Here is an 18871-nt window from a genome sequence, read left to right on the forward strand (position 1 = left end):
TTTTGGGAGGGATCTCTTAATATCTGCTGTGAATTACATCTTATATAACTGGTCTCATTGCAATAATATGATTGGTAACTGGTGCTTAATACCCTGCTAGGCAGGGAGAGGCTGTTCCTCATTCTAAATTTGACTCTTTTTTTAAACACTTTTAACACATTAGCCTGTAACACAGTTTTCATCCCCTAGGGTAAAACATCCCAGACCATTGATTTTGTTTATTTTTTTCTTAAAAAGTTTGCTTTTCCAACACCCTAAGCGCTTCGGCTTTTAGTAAAGGGCATCAAAGCGAATTCTCAACTTCAAAGGGACAAACTAGGAGTGCTCTTTTCCTTTGGAGATGAGGGTAGTTTGGGATCAGGTAGAAAACAGGTCTCCTTGGTCCAGGTAGAGCAGTGGTGTTGGCTGATGTCCTCTCGGCATTGCCTCTGGCCTTTGGGGTAGCAGGTGGTCCCAGGCTTGGTGGGGACTTGTCCAGCTCCTGCGTTTCCACCGCGTGCAGCCTGGTCAGACTGCCTGTGGCTTGATTCCCTGGGTCAGACTGCACTGGGCCTCAGCTACAGAAATACCCATCTCACGATTATTTTTTCATGCTCAGCCCCCTTTTCTTGGTCTAACGTAGGTTGTGGTGGTTCTTTGATTAGGTGTTTCTCTTCTTAATTTGGAGGAAGGGAACTCATTTTTGCTACAGCAGCTTTAGGAAAGCTGCTGCAGGCGAGGAAAACCCCTTTTTCTCTACCCTCCTAGGTTCTGCGGCAGGGGCCCTGGAAATTAAACTGACAAAAGACAGGTTAATGAGAGAAACAGAGTTTATGACCATGTGCGGCGTGCATACACGTGGGAGAAACTCAGTGATGAGTAACTCAGAGGGGTGCTTAGAACTTGGGGCTTACATAGCATCTTAACCAAGAACAGTATATTTGAGAGAAGTGACAAGACAAAGGAAAAGGAGTTTAGGCTTCTAGGGGTGGCAGATGTGGGGAGGTGCATATATGGGGGAAAGGCTCTTAGTTGGGTTTGTGATGTAGATCCCTCTCAGTGCCGCTTGCGGGGGTGGGAGTCTGGAGCTTTCTCCAGTGCTTTGGAGGTGTTCACAGCGTCAGCATCCTCGGCCGGTGCGCCCCTCTTCCCCCTCAGGAGACTGTGGACGATGTAGTGGTAGTGAAGTGTATCAGGTGTGCCGCAGTCGGGCAGTTGTTAGCTTTATACCAAATTTTTTGAACCTAACGAGGAGGATGTTTGTTAGTTTTTTTAAAAAAAGACTCACTTTTAACTCCAACTTGGGTAGTTGTTCGGGTTTGATGCCTCAGGTTTACAGCCTGAGCCAATCGTTTGGTCCTCGTGTCCCTGTGGGGGAGCAGGGAGGTATCATAACGTGGCAATTTGAGAACTGGCGCTTACAAGCCACTGATTCGCCCAAAGCCTCGTGGCTGGTAAGGGGCCAGGCGAGAGACTTGTTCTTAGGTGTTCTGACCCCTGCTCATTTCTTTCCCGCCATGGCTGTGTTTCTGGGTGGTGGGCGGACTGTGTGATGAGCTGTTCTCGTCCATCCCGCTTGTCTGTTGTGGAAGCAGGGCAGGCTCCTCAGGTGCCTGTGCTCGGCTGTCCTTCCCACTTCCGTCCCTTCCCGCCTCTGCCTCTGCCTCTCCTGGCCCTTCTCACTGAACGAGGGGCCGTTGTCTTTCTGTGTGTCAGGCTCTGATTGCGGAGGAGACGAGCAGCAGGCTTGCCGAGCAGGAAGAGGAGCCCGAGAAGTTCCGAGAGGCCCTGGTGAAGTTCGAGGCCAGGTTCAACTTCCCAGAGGCAGAGAAGCTGGTCACCTATTACTCCTGCTGCTGCTGGAAGGGCAGGGTTCCCCGCCAAGGCTGGCTGTACCTCAGCATCAACCACCTGTGCTTCTACTCCTTCTTCCTGGGCAAGGAGCGTAAGTGAGACTGGCGCTGGCGCTGGGAGAGCGCTGGTCCTGCACGGGTGGAGTTGGCCCTCCGGATGCTTGTCCCGAGACAACTTATTAGCATGAAGAGTTAGATGACAAAAGATTGAAATAAGTGGTTGAGACGATAAGTGATACTTGATTAATTTCCAAATAACTTGTACAGATAATTATATTTAATTATTTATACTACTACCGCTATGGGGTTTGATGTTGTGAGAGTTCATTTTTTCTACTGCCTTGAGAAACATTTCTGTGTAGTCACTTCATATAGCTACTACAGGGTTTTTACTACTATATATTGCTTTGAAAACACGGTCTTATGACTGACAGCCCAGTAGTTCTAAAGGAGTAGAACATAGTGCTGCTTCCTAATATATGGGGGCTGTTTAAAAAATTCCCAGCCTGAAGGTCATGACTGCTCCTGGAAGAGTAGCCGATGCGCGGTGTTCCTAGACGGGGAGTTCTTCACCTGGGAGCACTGGAGATTCAGGCAGTGATTCACTTTTCACACATTCTTAGACTGACAGTTACTGTCCTAGGCAGTGGAATTTCAAGGTAAACAGAAAAGCCACAGTATCAATTGTATATTGAATTATACAATTCAATGAATAAAATGTCATTACCATTGAAATTTCTTCAGGAAGAAATACTGTTTCAAGTGCCCACTGAGGGGCTATGGATGCTGTATGTATATATATTTGTGTCTGTGTATATATGTTCTTTCTTCCCGCATTTATGTTTCTATTTCAGCTGGACCAATGAGAGGGGCTCCTCTGGCATTCCGCTGTAGCCAGCGTCCTGCCCGTGGTTGTCCCTTCCCTTTGCCCACACCGCCACCCTCAGCTCTGATGCTCCAGTGCATCCAGTCTGTTTGCACAGCCCTCCTCCACCCTTGGGATGTGCTCTCCTAACCTTTGCCATCCATGTTCTTCTGCTTTCCAAAATGCTTCTCAAATTAACACCCTGTCTTTCCTTCCCTTCCTCATTCTGTGCCTGTTTGGAAACTCCTGTTCATCCTTCAAATACCAGTTCAGATATTATCACCTCCAGGTCACTTCCAGGAAACCTTCCCTGGTCCCCTTATAACTTGTGCCATATTTGGGTTTCTGTTTTGGGTCCTGTCAAGTCACTGGCTGCTTATTTATTTACATGTCTGTTTTCCCTGTTGGGACAAGCTCCTCAAGTGCAGGGCTCTTCACAAAGTTGGTGCTTAATGAACGACAGTTGATGGTGTAGGTGGACTGTACACTCAGGTGTCGCTTAACGATGGGGTTGGTTCTGAGGAACGTGTCATTAGATGATTTTGTTGTGTGAACATCATAGAGTGCACTTACACAAACCTGGGTGGTATAGCCTGCTGCACACCTAGGCTGCATGGTGCTAATCTGATGGGACCCCCTTTATATATGCTTTCTGTCCTTGACTAGAACGTCGTTATGTGGTGCACGACTGTGTATGTGTGTGTGTGTGTAAAAGACTTACGTGGAAGCAACTAGAAGTAGCTGAAGACTTATTCTCAAGCCTGATGTGGAACTGTGGCCTTTTAAAATTGTTCAAGCACTGAAAGCGCTATTGCGAAAGAAATGGAAAGAAATGGTAGAAATAAATATATACACTTAATCATCCCCTCCTTTATTTGAAAAGGAAAATGAGTTATTTTCTGACACTTAGTCATTGTCACCAAACCTGATGTTGTTAGGATGATGAAATTTGGGGAAAATTAATGATTGTGATGTTTGATAACATTTATCATTTTAAGCTGTTATACCTCTTCCCCATTCACTCTGCGTTAGTGCTAGCCCAGCTACCACTGTATTGGAACCATTTCTGAGAATAGAACACTTGTTTATAAAATGCCCTGTTTGTACTATATTACTTTAAAAAGTTCCATTAAACTACCTGTCCTTTGTCTTCTAAGACTCTTAACAAGTGTCTGTTGTTCGACACTGTCTAAACGTTAAGCCCATTTCTCTAAACAGAATCAAGAATAATCCTCTTTTGCAGTACCTTTTTTTATAGCTTATACCGTGAATGCTGCTTTTGAAACCAGAATTTATGTAGACTGAGAAACTCCTGCATGTTTTGCAAAGATTTAAGTTTAAATATTCTTGAAGTTTTTACATGGTTAAGTTGGTATTTCGGGATGATGTCCCTTGTATATACACAGTAGTCAGCAATTTGGGAAGTTTTGCATAAATCTTTAAGAAAACCATTAGAATAAGAGTTGGGTTCTAACACACAGCTGTCAGGCAGTTCTGTGCTTCCTCCTTCCTGCTCTGGGTTAAAGTTATTTGCATTTCACCTTAAGGAAAGCCTTGGATTGTTGTTTGCTGATGCACACAAGTTCGGCTCAAATTTAGGGTAAAATATATATTTGCCTTTTTTTCTCTTCTAGTTAAACTTGTAGTCCCTTGGGTTGATATCCAGAAGTTAGAAAGAACGTCCAACGTCTTTCTGACGGATACCATCCGAATCACCACGCAGAGTAAGGAGCGGGACTTCTCCATGTTCCTGAACCTCGATGAGGTGTTTAAGATCATGGAGCAGCTGGCCGACGTCACGCTCCGAAGGCTGCTGGATAATGAGGGCTTTGACCTGGACCCAGATCTGCAGGAGCCGAGCCAGATCACCAAGAGGTAGGAGCTGCCGTTCCCACGCGTCCCTCACCCGCACAGGGGACTACAGCTTGTGCTCCACCTTCATTTACATGTGCTTTATTAGCCTTAGCTGTACTGGGTTTAAATTTCCCTTGTGGCGTAATCCAGATTTTCCTATGACAGACATATAATAATGGGCAATGATTATTATTCATTTCTTTTATGCAATAGACTTTGATTTCTGGGTCCAATTTCCCCTTTTTTCAGATATTATTTCAGAACTGATTTTCATAATACTTGTAGAAAATGTAATGTGGGTAGCCTCATGATAGAATTCTATTTAGCACTGTCCTTTATTAGTGACCATTAAGAAATTTTGTATTTTCATATTAAATTACTTTGTAGAAAAAGTTTTCAGGATGGTGGGTTTTATTTTTGGTACCAGTTGTCATTAGAAATATGCCTCACTAATGGTGTAAGTCAACATTCTTTATTATTTGTTTGCCCCAGATTGATACTAGTTACAGAGACTGGTGAGGTAGTTGCTTGAATTATTTGTCACATAAAAGAAGTTCTCTGTTATATTGTAAAACTCAAACTATGGTGTTTGAGCATGACAGTGATTTCTGACGTTGTGGTTCACCTGGGGAACTGCAGAGCTGATGCAAAGGTGGACCGGTACCAAGGTGTCCTGTGAGAGACAGGTCACCTAGGAAGTGCTGTCCTGGCTGGAAGTTTTGGATACAGTTACAGAATCACCACTGCTATTTGAAGACTACCAGTTATTAAAACAAATTTTTTTTATTGTGGTAAAATACACGACATAGAATTTACCATCCTAACCGTTTTTAAGTGTATGGTTCAGTGGTATTAAGTGCATTCACATTGTTGTGCAGCCATCACCACTCTCCAGCTCCAGGACTCTTCATCTTGTGTAGGGAGGAAGGCATATTCCTCTGCCCTCTAGGTCCTTCTGGCTGCTCTAAGAATTAAATTGACATGAGACAGAATAACAGGAGAAAATCAAACAAATATAATAACATGTATACATGGGAGAGGCCTAGGAAAACTGAGTAGCTCACTAACATGGCCAAAGCTGCCACCTTGAATACCATCTTTAGCTAAAGACAAAGGAGGATGTTGGGGGCGGTGGTTTGGGACCTCAGAGGGGAGGAAGGCAATTCACATGGAGATGGAAAAACAAATGTTTGGTAAACAGTTGTTTGCCATGCCATGCAGAGACAAGGGGACATGGGGAGGACTTTGATCAAATGGGCCTTGCTAGGTTCCTCCCTGTCTACCATTATAGTTCTCTATGGTGATAGCTCCTTCCTGGAACGACCTTCTATCTTAAATTCTTTTAGGCATTTTGGGGAAGGTCAAAGTTTCTTTCTGAGTCTTGTTGTTAAAAATAAGTCAAAGAGACACATTTTAGGGTGGCAAATTCTGATCCACCCCACTTGCAAAACTGAAACTCTGTACCCATTAAACACTAACTTCCCATTCCCCTCCCCCCAGCCCCTGGCAACCACCATTCTGCCTTCTGTCTCTATGAATTTGACAACTCTAGGTACCTCGTATTAGTGGAATCATACAGTATTTGTCTTTTTGTGACTGGCTTATTTAACTTAGCATATCATCCTCAAGGATCATCAATGTTGTAGTGTGTGTCAGAATTTCCTTCCTTTTTAAGGCTGAATAATATTTCATTGTATGTATAGACCACAGAATGCTTACCTATTCATCAGTGGACACTGAGTTGCTTCTCTCTTTTGGCTATTTGTATGAACATGAGTGTGCAAATATCTCTTCAAGACCTTGCCTTCAGTTCTTTTGGATATACACCCAGAAGTGGAATTGCTGGATCATATGATAATTCTGTGTTTAATTTTTGGGGAAACAGTATTAGTCTTTTGTTTTTTTTTGGTGAGGAAGATTAGCCCTGAGCTAACATCTCTTGCCTGTCTTCCTCTTTCTTTGCTTGAGGAAGATTAGCCCTGAGCTAACATCTGTGTCAGTCTTCCTCTACTTTATATGTGGATCTCCACCACAGCTTGGCTGATGAGTGGTGTAGTTCTGTGCCTGGGATCCGAACCTGGGCCGCTGAGGCAGAGTGTACCAAACTTAACCACCATGCCACCGGGGCCAGCCCCAGGGACCATTAGTCTTTTAAAAAAAATTTTTATTCATGTATTTTAACATTCCTCTTATTCCTTAAACATGTGTACTATCTTCTCTGAACAATTGGGGGAATCTGTGTCTTTTTTTTTTTCCTGAGGAAGATTAGCCCTGAGCTAACATCTGCCAATCCTCCTCTTTTTGCTGAGGAGGACTGGCCATGAGCGAACATCTGTGCCCATCTTCCTCTACTTTATATGTGGGATGCCTACCACAGCATGGCTTGCCATGCAGTGTCATGTCTGCACCCGGGATCCCTGGGCCACCGAAGCGGAATGTGTGCAATTAACCACTGCGCCACCGGGCCAGCCCCATGAATGTGTGTCTTTTTAATTAGTCTCTGAATGGCAGTGTGTTTAGACTTTTCATGTATTTAGAAAGAATTCAAAGACCTTTCCTCTTGTGTGCTTGCATTTTAAGTTGATCATGTGTAGTCAGAAGTAAGACAAAAATCAAAAACAAATGCTCAGATTTTGGGGTGAAATTCCAATGAATTTCACTTGGTTTTGTGTCATGTCTGATAATCTGACAGTTCCTTTGTGACGTGGGGGGTGCTGCTTGTCACTCCCTTATGAAAGGGGACCCTTGAGGGCTGTCCTTTGGTCTTCTGACCCCAGGCCCGAGCTCCTGAGCTCCTTCGTGTACCTCCCACCCCTAGGCTTCCTGTTATGGTTTCTGGCTCCATCCTGGGGGCCTGCGAAGACAGCCCAGCACAGTGCAAGACGCACCCTCCCTGGTTCCTTCAAACCTGTCTGTGACAGTTTAGTTATCTGAACGCTTTTAGTCCAGCTTACAAAGACCTGTTAAAAACGAAGAAGAGGGTCTCAGTTGTATGAATGTTAAAGGGCTCATAGAAACCACGAATTAAAGCTTTTCCCTCGAGATATGTGAGTGTGTGAATTGCAACCGCAGTTTTAGGAGTGAGAGGCCAGCTAACAGCTGCGTGTGTTCTGGTGAGCCCCGTGTGCGCTGGGATTTCAGATGATTCCTCACAGATTTCCTGATCCTCTGTCATGGCTCCACTTCCAGATGTGGCATTTTTAAATGGTTTTGGCTAGAAATGAGGAAAGAAGAAGACCAAAAGTCTGTAGCACTTAAGATCCTTCTGGTAAAATCATCTGTTTTGGAAGAAAAGTCATCAGTTTTGGCAGTCTTCATTCACGTTCCAGAATTCAGGTGAATTCTGCTCCCCCTCTACTTTCCACCCTGGGAACTAAGAAAGGGGAAGTGAGAAAAAAGAGACAAAAAGTGCTCCTGTGGTGGCCTGTGTGGAGCTGCCTGGTGCCTGAGGGCTGGCCCCAAGATGATGGCAGAATTGTGGTCCATGCTGTGTCTTTGGTCGCTGCACTATGAGTGACTTCCTCCAAAAGTGAAAGGCCCCCCATTGCCTGTCCATCCCTCGTGGGCTCTCATGTGTAGCTTTCTGTCCTGGAGACGTAGGCCTGTGGACATAAACAGGTAATGACTCAGTCAGCTTGACATCCTGCCAAGAGAGCCCAGGTTTTAAAGTTTAGGAAAACAGTCTCTTCATGCTAAGGGCACAATCAGAAGTGCTGGAATGCCCCTCAGGCTCCTTTTTGTTGATATATTTTCACTTCCCTTCCCAGATAACACTTTAGAAAGGAGCCCTTACAATCAGTCATCATTACTGCTTGTGCTCACTCCTGTGGGCCTTACCACACAGAGTAGAGCCAGGCTCCCTCCAGGGCGAGCGGGGAGGATGGGATGGGGCGTTGTGCCCCAGGATCCAGTGGGACAAGTGAGGGCTGGCAGGACTTGGAGTCCTCTGGCCCAGCCCTCGCTTCACAGAATAGGGCCTGGACTGGGGGAGCTCCAGTGTTCGGTGACATAGAATCCAGGAGGGCAGGGTGCTTGAGGCTGGGGAGTGGGCTCCCGGGGAGAGAGGGGAGAGGGAGGGAATGAATTGATGAGTCCTGAAATTTCCAAACAGAAAATATTGATTATGAAGTTGTGAATGATGGGGTGAGAAAATTGTGGCCAGCTGTTTTTAGGGGAGAGATGGGGGAGGTGGTGAGCTCACTAAATTGAAATTAAATAATATCTTCATTAAAATCTGTTTTAACTGGCTGAAAATGCTAGAGGAAAACTTAGTGAGTGCGGTGTGGCAAATGGAGACTGTTTCCCACGACGTAAGCCCTCTCCGCCAGTATCTAAGGTGGAGAGTGGCTGCCAAGGGGCCAAAGTCGGCAGTGTCAAACCCTCCGCCTCTGCGCCTGGCTGGTCCTTAAATCCCCCGTCTGTCTTTTCAGACCGTCATCGGCCTTTCCCTGCTCAGATGTGCCCCCTTCCCTGCTCTTCTCCTTGCGCCCCCGCTGGGAACACACGGGCTCGCTCTGTGTAATTTATTTGACTTTCCACCCTTCTGAGTCTAGCTTACAGTTGACATCTCTTGGGGGCTCGTGCAGCCCTGAGCAGCCCCCGCTCACCAGGGAAGGGCCACGTCTGCTGATCCTGCAGTGCTCTAGCTGCCCTGCACCTGTTGGGGTCCTTCAGGTGGTTCTCTCTGGGGCAGGAGGGGAGCAGAGGACGAAGGCAGGAGCCTTCTGTTGGAGTGACAAAGCCTTATAGATGTCCAGTGTGGTTGAGGTCCTTGTCTGGCAGGGCTCTGTGGATGGGTTTTTAAAGGAAATGGGGGCACTGCGGGCACTTAGCTGAGTCTGCCTTCACACGGCGGCCTGTTGTCTGAGGGCTGGCTTAGCCTCACATCCCCACCGCCCCCAGTGGTCCTGGGCTGCAGGGGGATCTGTGTAAGCTGCCACATGGCAACTTTGTCCTTCGTTTCCGTAAGCTCTTGGGGGTTCGCAGGGGAAAGATGTTTTGAGTAAACACAGATTTGAGAAATGCAATGTTTTATCTTCACACTTGGGCTTAGAATAAAAGCATGTGTGTCTGGCCTTTCTGCCTTGTTTCTAGATTGCTAGTTCTTGGTATTTCCCGGAGTTTTAAATGCACTGGGCATGGGTCTGCTGGTGGGCCCACAACTAAGAGTCACAGGAAATCTTTGTGTATATCTTTATGAGGCAAAGTGGCTGCAGAGGACCGAGTTATTCCAGAAGGGCAGGTGTGGTGGCTCAAGGCCCTCTGTCTAGTGTCAGATGGGAAGTCCTCGCACACTGAGCTGACTGAGGGGAGCTCACTTGTCACACAGCCTGAGTTTTGGCAAGCATTTGGCCTCGAAGCAGCTTTAAGCAGCTGACTCATAGTAGGTTTGTGTATGTAGAACGAATGACGTGAGAGAGGGAGAGTTGGCATACAAGGCCAGACACAGTTCTTCCCAAAAGCATTCTAAAAGGTTTATAGGGAAGAGAGGGACGCCTGTGGTTTTTTTTGTTTTTTTGGGTTTTTTTGGTGAGGAAGGTTGGCCGTGAGATAACAGCTATTGCCAATCCTCCTCTTTTTGCTTGAGGCAGATTGCCCTGAGCTAACATCTGTTGCCAGTCTTTCTCTGTTTTATATATAGGTTGCTGCCACAGCGTGGCTTTGATGAGCAGTGTAGGTCCATGCCCACGATCCGAATCCGCAGACCCCAGGCCGCCAAAGTGGAGCATGCTGAACTTAACCACTATACCACCAGGCTGGCCCCAAGGGACACCAGTTTTTGATACATCTTTACCTAACTAGGAGAGAGAAATCTTATTCTAGGTTTGCAGAGAAAGAAAAGAGCTGCTTACCCTTTAATTTCTTGGGTCTGAAGTTTCAGGAATTAAATCTGAATTTTTAGAATGTGTGCCTATAGTCTAGAATTTTCTACAGAGTGCTCACACATGATTGCACATATTAATTTCAGCTTCAACAACAAACTTGATGTTTATTTCTCCACATCTGATCAACCCGCATTTATTCCCTGTGTGGTTGCAGTTTCATAACACAGCATGTGAGGATGGGATGATTTGTGGCATCTTCCCCTGCCATTCTGAGCTGTGGCTTCTCTTGGAGCTGTTGCTCTGACCTTTGTACCCCGCGTGTGGACAGTGGGGAATGTATACTGTGGGGGCTGCTGGGCTACTTCCCATCTTTACAGGGGTGCTCCTGCCATGGCTCATGGGCCTGTGATTAGCCACTGCTTTCCGAATGGTAGGTTAGGACCCGTGCCTGCTGATTGTCTCTTTGGAGGAGAAGTAGAGATCTTCACTAAGTATTGGAGGGTCTGGACGGCAAGGTGTGACCAGTGGACTTTGTTTTCCATGCTCTGCGGAAAAAGGAGTTGATATATTTAGAGCATCAAAGCTACCACTTGCTTCAAAACAGACCTAAAGGATGAGGTGGTCTCATTCTGAGCTTCATGAAGGGCTTGTGTTTCTCATCTCTCAAGTCATTGTGTCTTCATCTCAGTTATGTCAGAAAGTTAAATATCATCTGTCATACATATTTAAAGGCAGAATAGGAAGAGAAATTTCTAGTAGGGAGGAAGGAAATTAATTTAGGAAAGTCCCTCCTGCTGCTTTCTTTTTTATAGCTTGAGGTCACTGGTCTCACTGTGTGAGAGACACGTCGACAGTGAAGGGGAGGACAGCCCGGAAAGGAGAAGGGACACTGTGTATAGTCCCCAGGCTGCTTGGAGGCCACAGAGAAGGGGCCTGAACTGAGCTCTTGGCTGAGGCAGCAGGTGCACTGAGCAGAAAAAGCGTTTCCAGTCTGCCTCAGATAGCTGAACACTTTATTCTTAATTTGAAGGGCTGGGCACAAGGTAACTATAAGTCCTCCCATCCTCCCCGTAGCTCGCCACAGCTGCTGTCATTCCTGTTACTCACCCTGTGTTCACCTTGGCTTCAGCATCTCCTAAGTGACAGGATGTTCTTCCAGGAAGGAAAAGACACAGTTGAATTCAGGGGGGCTGGAACCACATTTGTAAGTCATGTACACTGAGGAAGCATTGGCTTTACTTTCCCCAGTGTGGCCAGGAGACTTTGAGGACAAGGATCTAAGTTTTCCAGTTTAAATGTTGGACATAGGTCAGCTGTGAGGGAGCTGGGGTGATCTTAGGGGCCTTGCCTTCTGTTCTTGCAGTGCATGAACTTCTGGAGCATTCATGGTGCTTCCCCACGTTCTCCCAGCTCCTCCCTGGCGGAAGCTCAGGCTCCTTTGGAAACAGCCGTCCATGTTGCATCAGGTGTTTAAGGAACTGAGGCTTTGGCCTGCAATAACTGCACCCGTCTTGATCTGTAGGATTTGTCTAATTTCTCTCAGTGCCCAGACGAGTTCCTGGACACATATGTAACTTCTGTTTGTGAGAGTTTGATAGTAAATTCCATGGCCTGTCCCATCTCTGTATGGTGTCTCCTTGGAAGACATTTGTGTGATGGTGTGAAGTGAGAACCGGGTTGGAAATGAGAACTGGTGCAGAAGGGGCGTGTGTGTGCAGCATGGCCTGGTGGGGTGAGGGGTAGTGCAAAAGCGCCATGACCAGATGCCGTCTAAAGATCCTGGCTGCAGTGCAGAGTCCAGAGTGCAGAGTTTAGTATCTTGCATTTATCTAGCATTTTAAAAGTTACTCTTTTCCTAAAAGAAAATATCTGAATTTTTTAAAAAGCTGGTATGTGGTCAGGTAGAAAATTTAAGCACAGTAAAAGAAACCTCACTACGCAGAGACAACCACGATTGACATTTTAGGGAAAGTCTTTTTACGCATCACTTTCTGCAAATGTTACAGAATTATTTATATAAATGGGATCATACCATAGATGCTATTTCTCACCTGCTTTTTTCTCTTTTACAGTATTGTGGACGTCATTTTACGTTTGCAGAGATCCCTTGAAGCAGAAAGGTTAGGTGGTGTTTCCATCTTACAGATGGCACAATGAGATGCAGAGAAGTCTAGTCCAGGGTCACACAGCTAATAAGAAAGCCAAGACTTCATATTCCTGACTTTGAGCAAAGTCTCATTCTTTCAGATAAATCTGAAGAGCTCTTATTTAATGTGACAAAATTTTTACCTCTGTTCATCGGAATTTCCCTGCTGCTAGAATTTTGATGTATGACATGAATTCATCAGTATTTTCAAATGTTGTGATTTGGCACCTTCTTGCTTGATTGGGTTTCAGAGCCAAGAATCAGGGTATGGGAGGTGCCCCTGGGGTGGGCTCTCCCCCCGCCCACCACCATTCTCTCCTGTCACTGATGGGACACTGATGGGGCTTCTCTCCAGTGAGACTTGGATTCTTTTTTTAAAGATAATAATAGCTAATGTTTATTGAGCATTTACCACATGCCAGGCACAGATGTGAATTTTTTAATAGCTTTTTTGAGATATAATTCACATGACGTACAATTCACCCTGTTAAAGTGTACCATTCAGTGGTTTTTAGCGTATTCAGGATTGTGCAATCATCACCACAGTCAATTTGAGAACATTTTCCTCACCCCAAGAAGAAACCCCATACTCAGGAGCTGTTGCTTCCCATTTATACTCTCGCCCAGCCCTAGGCAATCACTAACTTATTTTCTCTCTTTATAGATTTGTCTGTTTTGGAAATTGCATGTAAATGGAATCAGGCAATATGTAGTCTTTTGTATCTGGGTTCTTTCATTTAGCATGTTTTAAAAGTTCATCAGTGTTGTAGCATGTATCAATACTTAATGCCTTTTTATGGATGTACAGTATTCCATTGAATGAGTATATCACGTTTTGTTTATCTGTTAATCAGTTGATGGACACTGGATGTTTCCACTTTTTGGCTGTTATGAATAATGCTGCTGTGAACATGCATGTAAAGGTTGTGAGTGGACATACATTTTCAGTTCTCTTTGATCTATACCTAGAAGTGGAATTGCTGGGTCACATGGTATCTGCGTGCTTAACCTTTTGAGGAACAGCTAGGCTGTTTTCCCAAGTGGCCACACACATTTTACCTTGCCACCAGCAGTGTGTGAAGATTCTAGATCTCTACATCCTCTCCACCACTTGTTATTATCTGACTTGGATGCTGGATTCTGATACAGTTGTTTTATGGTGGTTCACAATGTCACTGAAACCAGGAAGGAATGTTTATTTTGGTCTGTGAGTCTGTCACAGTGCTTCTGTGCAGAGGCATTTTCTGCTTTCAGTTCTTGTTCCCGCGGCTGGCTGTGAAGTGGAGTGCGTGCTGCCAACTTGGGTGGGAACTAGAGTGCACAGTACCGTTTTGCATTCACTTCGGTATCAGGTTGTGCCAGTGGAGTTCAAAGTGTTTTCCTTTGTAACCTGCCTCTTTTGATTCTCGTTCCCTCCTTCCCAGGGACCTTGAAGCCAGAGCACAGAATGAGTTCTTCCGGGCCTTCTTCAGGTTGCCGAGGCAGGAGAAGCTGCATGCGGTCATGGACTGTTCCCTCTGGACGCCATTCAGTCGCTGTCACACCGTTGGGCGGATGTTCACCTCGGACAGTTACATCTGCTTTGCCAGCAAGGAAGATGGCTGCTGCAACGTCATTCTCCCGCTCAGAGAGGTAGAAGCTGCCTGGCGTGAGCTTCCTGAGCCCGCCTTCTGAGGCTGAGCCTCTGTTTGTTGTGAGACGGGCACAGGAGGGGATGCTCACACAGCAGGGTTTTGCCCGCCAAAGATGGGTGTCTAGAGGGAGGCATGGCCTGAATGTGACCATTACCATTTGGCAGGTGCTTTTTCTGTTGTTGCTGCGGCAACTGAAATTGACATAGAAGTGATTGCTGAGAACAGGGCTCTGACCTCTGCCTTATTGATAAAGCCGTTATTAAAGGCACGTGCTTCGCAGTTGAAGCATTTTCAGTGGCTCTTTGGAGTTAATCCTCTCCTTTCACTCACACAAAAGGAAAAGAAAAAAAGCAACCTACAAAAAAGCATCACTTTTGAAAATAAATGTCAAATTGCTTGGCTTTTATACCCTCCTGGAACTTAAGTTAAAAGTTTTAAAAATGGCCCCTTTAATATGCATCAGGTCCCTTTCTACTATAAAATTCTATAATTATCTTCTTGGAAATGGAGGGCAGCTGGAATCTGCTTCCACATCTGACAAGCTCCGTCCTTTGGTTTCAGGATGTCTCTGCTTGGACGGTACCCACAAGTCTGTCACACCTCAAGACTTCCAGATTCTTGTTACTGTAACATATGTTCCTAAGCACGATTCTTTGGAAAAATTCAAAACCTTTTCATTCCTGTGATCTACTTCCACGTCATTTTTCTGCAGTAGATGACTTCAGTGTACCGATATTCTCACTTATGAGTGGAGCAAGAAATTCAAGAGTTGTCATATATTTATTTTGTTAAATTGTGGTAACATATAAATAATATAACATTTACCATTTTAACTATTTTTAAGTGTACAGTTCAGTGGCATTAGGTACCTCTCGTTGTTGTGCAGTCATCACCGGAACTTGTTCATCTTCCTAAACTGGAAGGCTGTCCCCATGAAACACTGACTCCTCATCCCCGCCCCCCAGCCCCGGGCAGCCGCCACTCTGCTTCCTGTCTCTGTGAATTTGACTACTCTAGGTACCTCACATAAGTGGAATCATACAGTATTTGTCTCTCTCTGACTGGCTTATTTCACTTAGCGTGATGTCAGGGTTCCTCTGTGTGGTAGCAGGTGGTCAGAATATTTGTCCTTTTTAAGGCTAAATAATGTTCCATTGCATGGATATACCACATTTCGTTTATCCATTCATCCAGTGAGGGACCTTTGAGTTACTTCCACCTTTAGGCTGTTGTACACATGCTGCCATACATCCCTTTTAATCTTTGTACCAGTTCCGCATTGCAGTTCCTTGGTTTTGCCTTCTATCTTGGGATATTTCCTGAATATATAATTAAATGCCTCCTCCTTCTTTCTGAATATATAATTAAATGCCTCCTCCTTCTTTCTTGCTGTACCTTTGTGTGTGTAATTTGTTGCAACAGGTAGTGAGCATTGAGAAAATGGAGGACACAAGTCTGCTGCCTAACCCCATTATCATCAGCATCCGGAGCAAGATGGCCTTCCAGTTCATCGAGCTCAAGGATAGAGATAACTTGGTGGAGAGTCTGCTCGTGAGGCTGAAGCAGGTGCACGCCAACCACCCTGTGCATTATGACACCTCAGGAGACGAAGACATGGTATGATCCTTCTAAACAGTGCGATTCCATGCATTGAAAAGCCCCTTTTTCATCACCTCTAGGGCAGTGGTCTCCCAAGGGCGGCATATAACGATGGTCCGCTTGGGCAGAAGGGAAATACGTTGGAGATTGTTGGGCCTGTGTATCGGACAGTCTGGTCTCGTCTCACATCCGCTGGATGCCCTGAGTGGGTGTCACACAGTTAGAGGATGCTCTACACAGATTAGAGGGTTGGTGGGGACTCACCCCACAGGTTGGAGGGGCTGATGGGGCAGCCCCACCAGAGGTTAGTGGGGTTGACGGGTACCTTCCTCCATCTGTTAGAGAGGTTGATGGGGTACTCTCACGTGTCAGAGGGGTGGACAGCCACCCCCTCATAGTTTGGAGGGTTCGATGGGGAATCACCCCACAGGTCAGTGGACACCCTCCTCACAGGTTAGAGGGTCAGTGCCTTCTACTCCCTGAGGTTGGAGGGGATGACCTTATTTGGGAGGAGGTGTAATTTGCCAAAAGAGAAGTTTCTTTGTATTTAAAGTTGGACAGCCGCAGAAATGGACCCAGGTCTGCTGAGGCCTAGCGTCCTGTTCTTTCGCATCCATCGCCCTCTTCCTTGACCTGTTTTCACCCACAGTAGTGACAAGGAGAAAAGGATTAAAGTCTCTCAGTACCCTCGATCTGTTTTCTTGGGGTTCCGGAAGCTGAAGGGGATGAGGCTGAGAAATGTGCATTCCCTGCCCTGACTTGGGCACATCCTCTATGTGCCATGCGTGGCCTCACTGGGAGACGCGGTGTGGACCATATTCTTTCCTGAGCATCAAATCTGTGGGGTCTAAAGTTAGTCTGTTTTTCCCTTGAGTCATAGATAGAGAGGCATGCCTAAGTTGGGTGCACCTCATGCCTCCAAAGACCATCCCATAATTAAAGCAGTGACTTTCTTCTATCTCGCTTTTTCTTTTTTTCCCATGCAGACTTCCCCTGTGTTTTATTCAACAAGCATGTGCAGTGACCACAAGTTTGGGGATCTTGAGATGGTTTCTTCTCAAAATAACAAGGAAAGTGAAAAAGAGACGAGCCCGCGGCTGCACCCCGAGGCCCTGACAGCTGTCTTCCAGCAGTCAGGCAGCCAGAGCCCCGACTCGCGAATGGTGGGTGCCACGCCTCTGCCCTTGCCGGGGACCGCGAAGTTGTTGCGGTGCGGTTTCCCAGCTGTCTGCCCCACTGTGGAATGTGGCATCCGCCGGTGACAGCCTGCAGGCCTCAGGAGAGCAGGCGGTTGCCAGGCAACCTCGAGCTGTGAGCACTCCGCCTCCCTCTTTCTCTCGTTGGCAGAGGGTGGCGGGCGTCAGCTGATACCAGTTGCCTGAGCACATCAGGGTGCATCCAGGATGTGGTCAAAGGCTAAGAGTGATGGCTCTCCCTACCTGCCCCTTCAGTGAGAGCCCTCAGTGCTGTCCCTTGTGGGTTTTTCCAGATGCAGAACAAGTCTTTCTCCTTTTATCCAGTGGCGTCTGTGTGGGCTCCTTGTTACAGTGTTTCTTTTTTCTGTCTCCTGGGACAAAGGGTCTCCTGTCTTCTAGTTTTACTGAACTAAAAATAGTTTTGTTACATTTACTTACAGTTTTCCTCTTTGTAGGGAGAACCGGAGGGAAATGTCACGTACAGTAGGGTAAACAGACCAGAAATTGTACTTGAAATGGTGCCGGGGCAGGTGGGGAGCTGTGTTGCTACCACGGGTACTGAGGTGGCTGTGAGCACTGTCACCCGATGACACAGAGGTGCTCAATTAACTCTTGTTGACTTAACACATGAGAATATTGAAGGGATGTGTAAACTTCTCCCATTACTGGAGAATAAAGATCATTAAAAGGGTATATAAACATCTTGTTAAAAGGCGCTAAAAATTGTGGCCATCTAGGGATAATTTTAAAGGATTTTTAGTTGCCTAGAGAAATAGTATCTTTCTTGTAAATGCAAGTCCTCCTGTCTCCAACGCCTGTGTTGTTTCTCCTAACTTTCACTAAATAATTTCTGATAGTGAAAACAATATAATTTTTCATGTTTCAGTTTTTCCTCTGGCTGGCAGGAAGCTCAGGGCAAATTATGATACCCCCTTGCTACCCTTTGCCCTCTGAGCTGACCTGTGTTTCAGCAGCTGGCTCAGTGTCAGCATCCTGAGGGAGCTTCCCGTAACGTGCCCCCATCTGCTTTGGGCGCCTTTACTGTTTGGACAAACATATTCTTACTGTCTCAGCTTTGCCAAGGAAATGGCATTTTATCTGTTAGATGCTCCCCCTGGGCCCTGAGCTCCTGCAGGGCTGCTCTTCTGTGTTCTTCTTCACACCCTCTGTGCCTGATAGGGGTTCAGAAATATTTGCTGAACAAATTGCTGTCACTGTGGGTGCCTCCGTTAACAGAGGCGACGTGTCTGTTGTGGATTGTGGGTGGGCTGTGGTGGAAGGTGTGGACTGGCTTCTTTATACATTAGGAATGTTTCCATTTCCAGTCCAGGGAACAGATAAAAATAAGCCTGTGGAACGACCACTTTGTGGAATATGGTAGAACGGTGTGTATGTTTCGCACAGAAAAAATTCGGAAGCTCGTGGCCATGGGGATCCCTGAATCTTTACGTGGCAAACTCTGGCTGCTTTTCTCAGGTGAGTGTTTCTGGTGTCTTTAGGCCAAATGTTATTCCTGGAGCAGACGAGGAACAGAGGCCCAGATCTGAGCAGTGTGTGCTTGTTCAGACAAGTTGTCTGTCTTTGGAGTTCCCAGCTGAGAACTTCAGAACCCTTACTGTGTTAACTGTGGGACCTTGGTCAAGTTGCCTGCAGCCTCTGGGCTGCAGTATCCTCCTTGGTCAATGTGAGGTCTGGCCAAAGTAATCTCTTCTTTAAAAATAACTTTATGAGTCTCTTCATAGTTCTGAGAATTCTGTTAAGAACCCCTGGAAGTGAAGTGTCTTTCTAGAACATGATTTCTGAAATAGACTAAACAAAAAGATCTTCCTAAGTTGTTCACTTGCAGGGCCGTTGAAATAAATCTTCAGAGCACATTTTCTATTGGTCCCTCTTCCGTTGAAGATGTACCATCCCCAAGAG

The 18871-nt window shown here is 46.0% G+C and overlaps 1 protein-coding gene across 4 annotated transcripts in view; it reads left to right on the forward strand.

The window, feature by feature from the left end:
• The window catches only part of TBC1D8 (TBC1 domain family member 8), a 112573-nt gene that overhangs the window by 67439 nt on the left and 26263 nt on the right, over positions 1-18871 (forward strand). For all 4 annotated transcript variants that reach the window (XM_046660672.1, XM_046660673.1, XM_046660674.1 and 1 more), the window contains 6 exons: positions 1696-1924; positions 4332-4572; positions 13947-14154; positions 15579-15773; positions 16742-16918; positions 18277-18427. In XM_046660672.1, coding sequence (XP_046516628.1) covers positions 1696-1924; positions 4332-4572; positions 13947-14154; positions 15579-15773; positions 16742-16918; positions 18277-18427 — 1201 coding nt within the window. The remainder of the gene's footprint in view (positions 1-1695; positions 1925-4331; positions 4573-13946; positions 14155-15578; positions 15774-16741; positions 16919-18276; positions 18428-18871) is intronic.

This window comes from Equus quagga, chromosome 5 (assembly GCF_021613505.1).
Source record: "Equus quagga isolate Etosha38 chromosome 5, UCLA_HA_Equagga_1.0, whole genome shotgun sequence".
Classification (NCBI taxonomy): domain Eukaryota; kingdom Metazoa; phylum Chordata; class Mammalia; order Perissodactyla; family Equidae; genus Equus; species Equus quagga.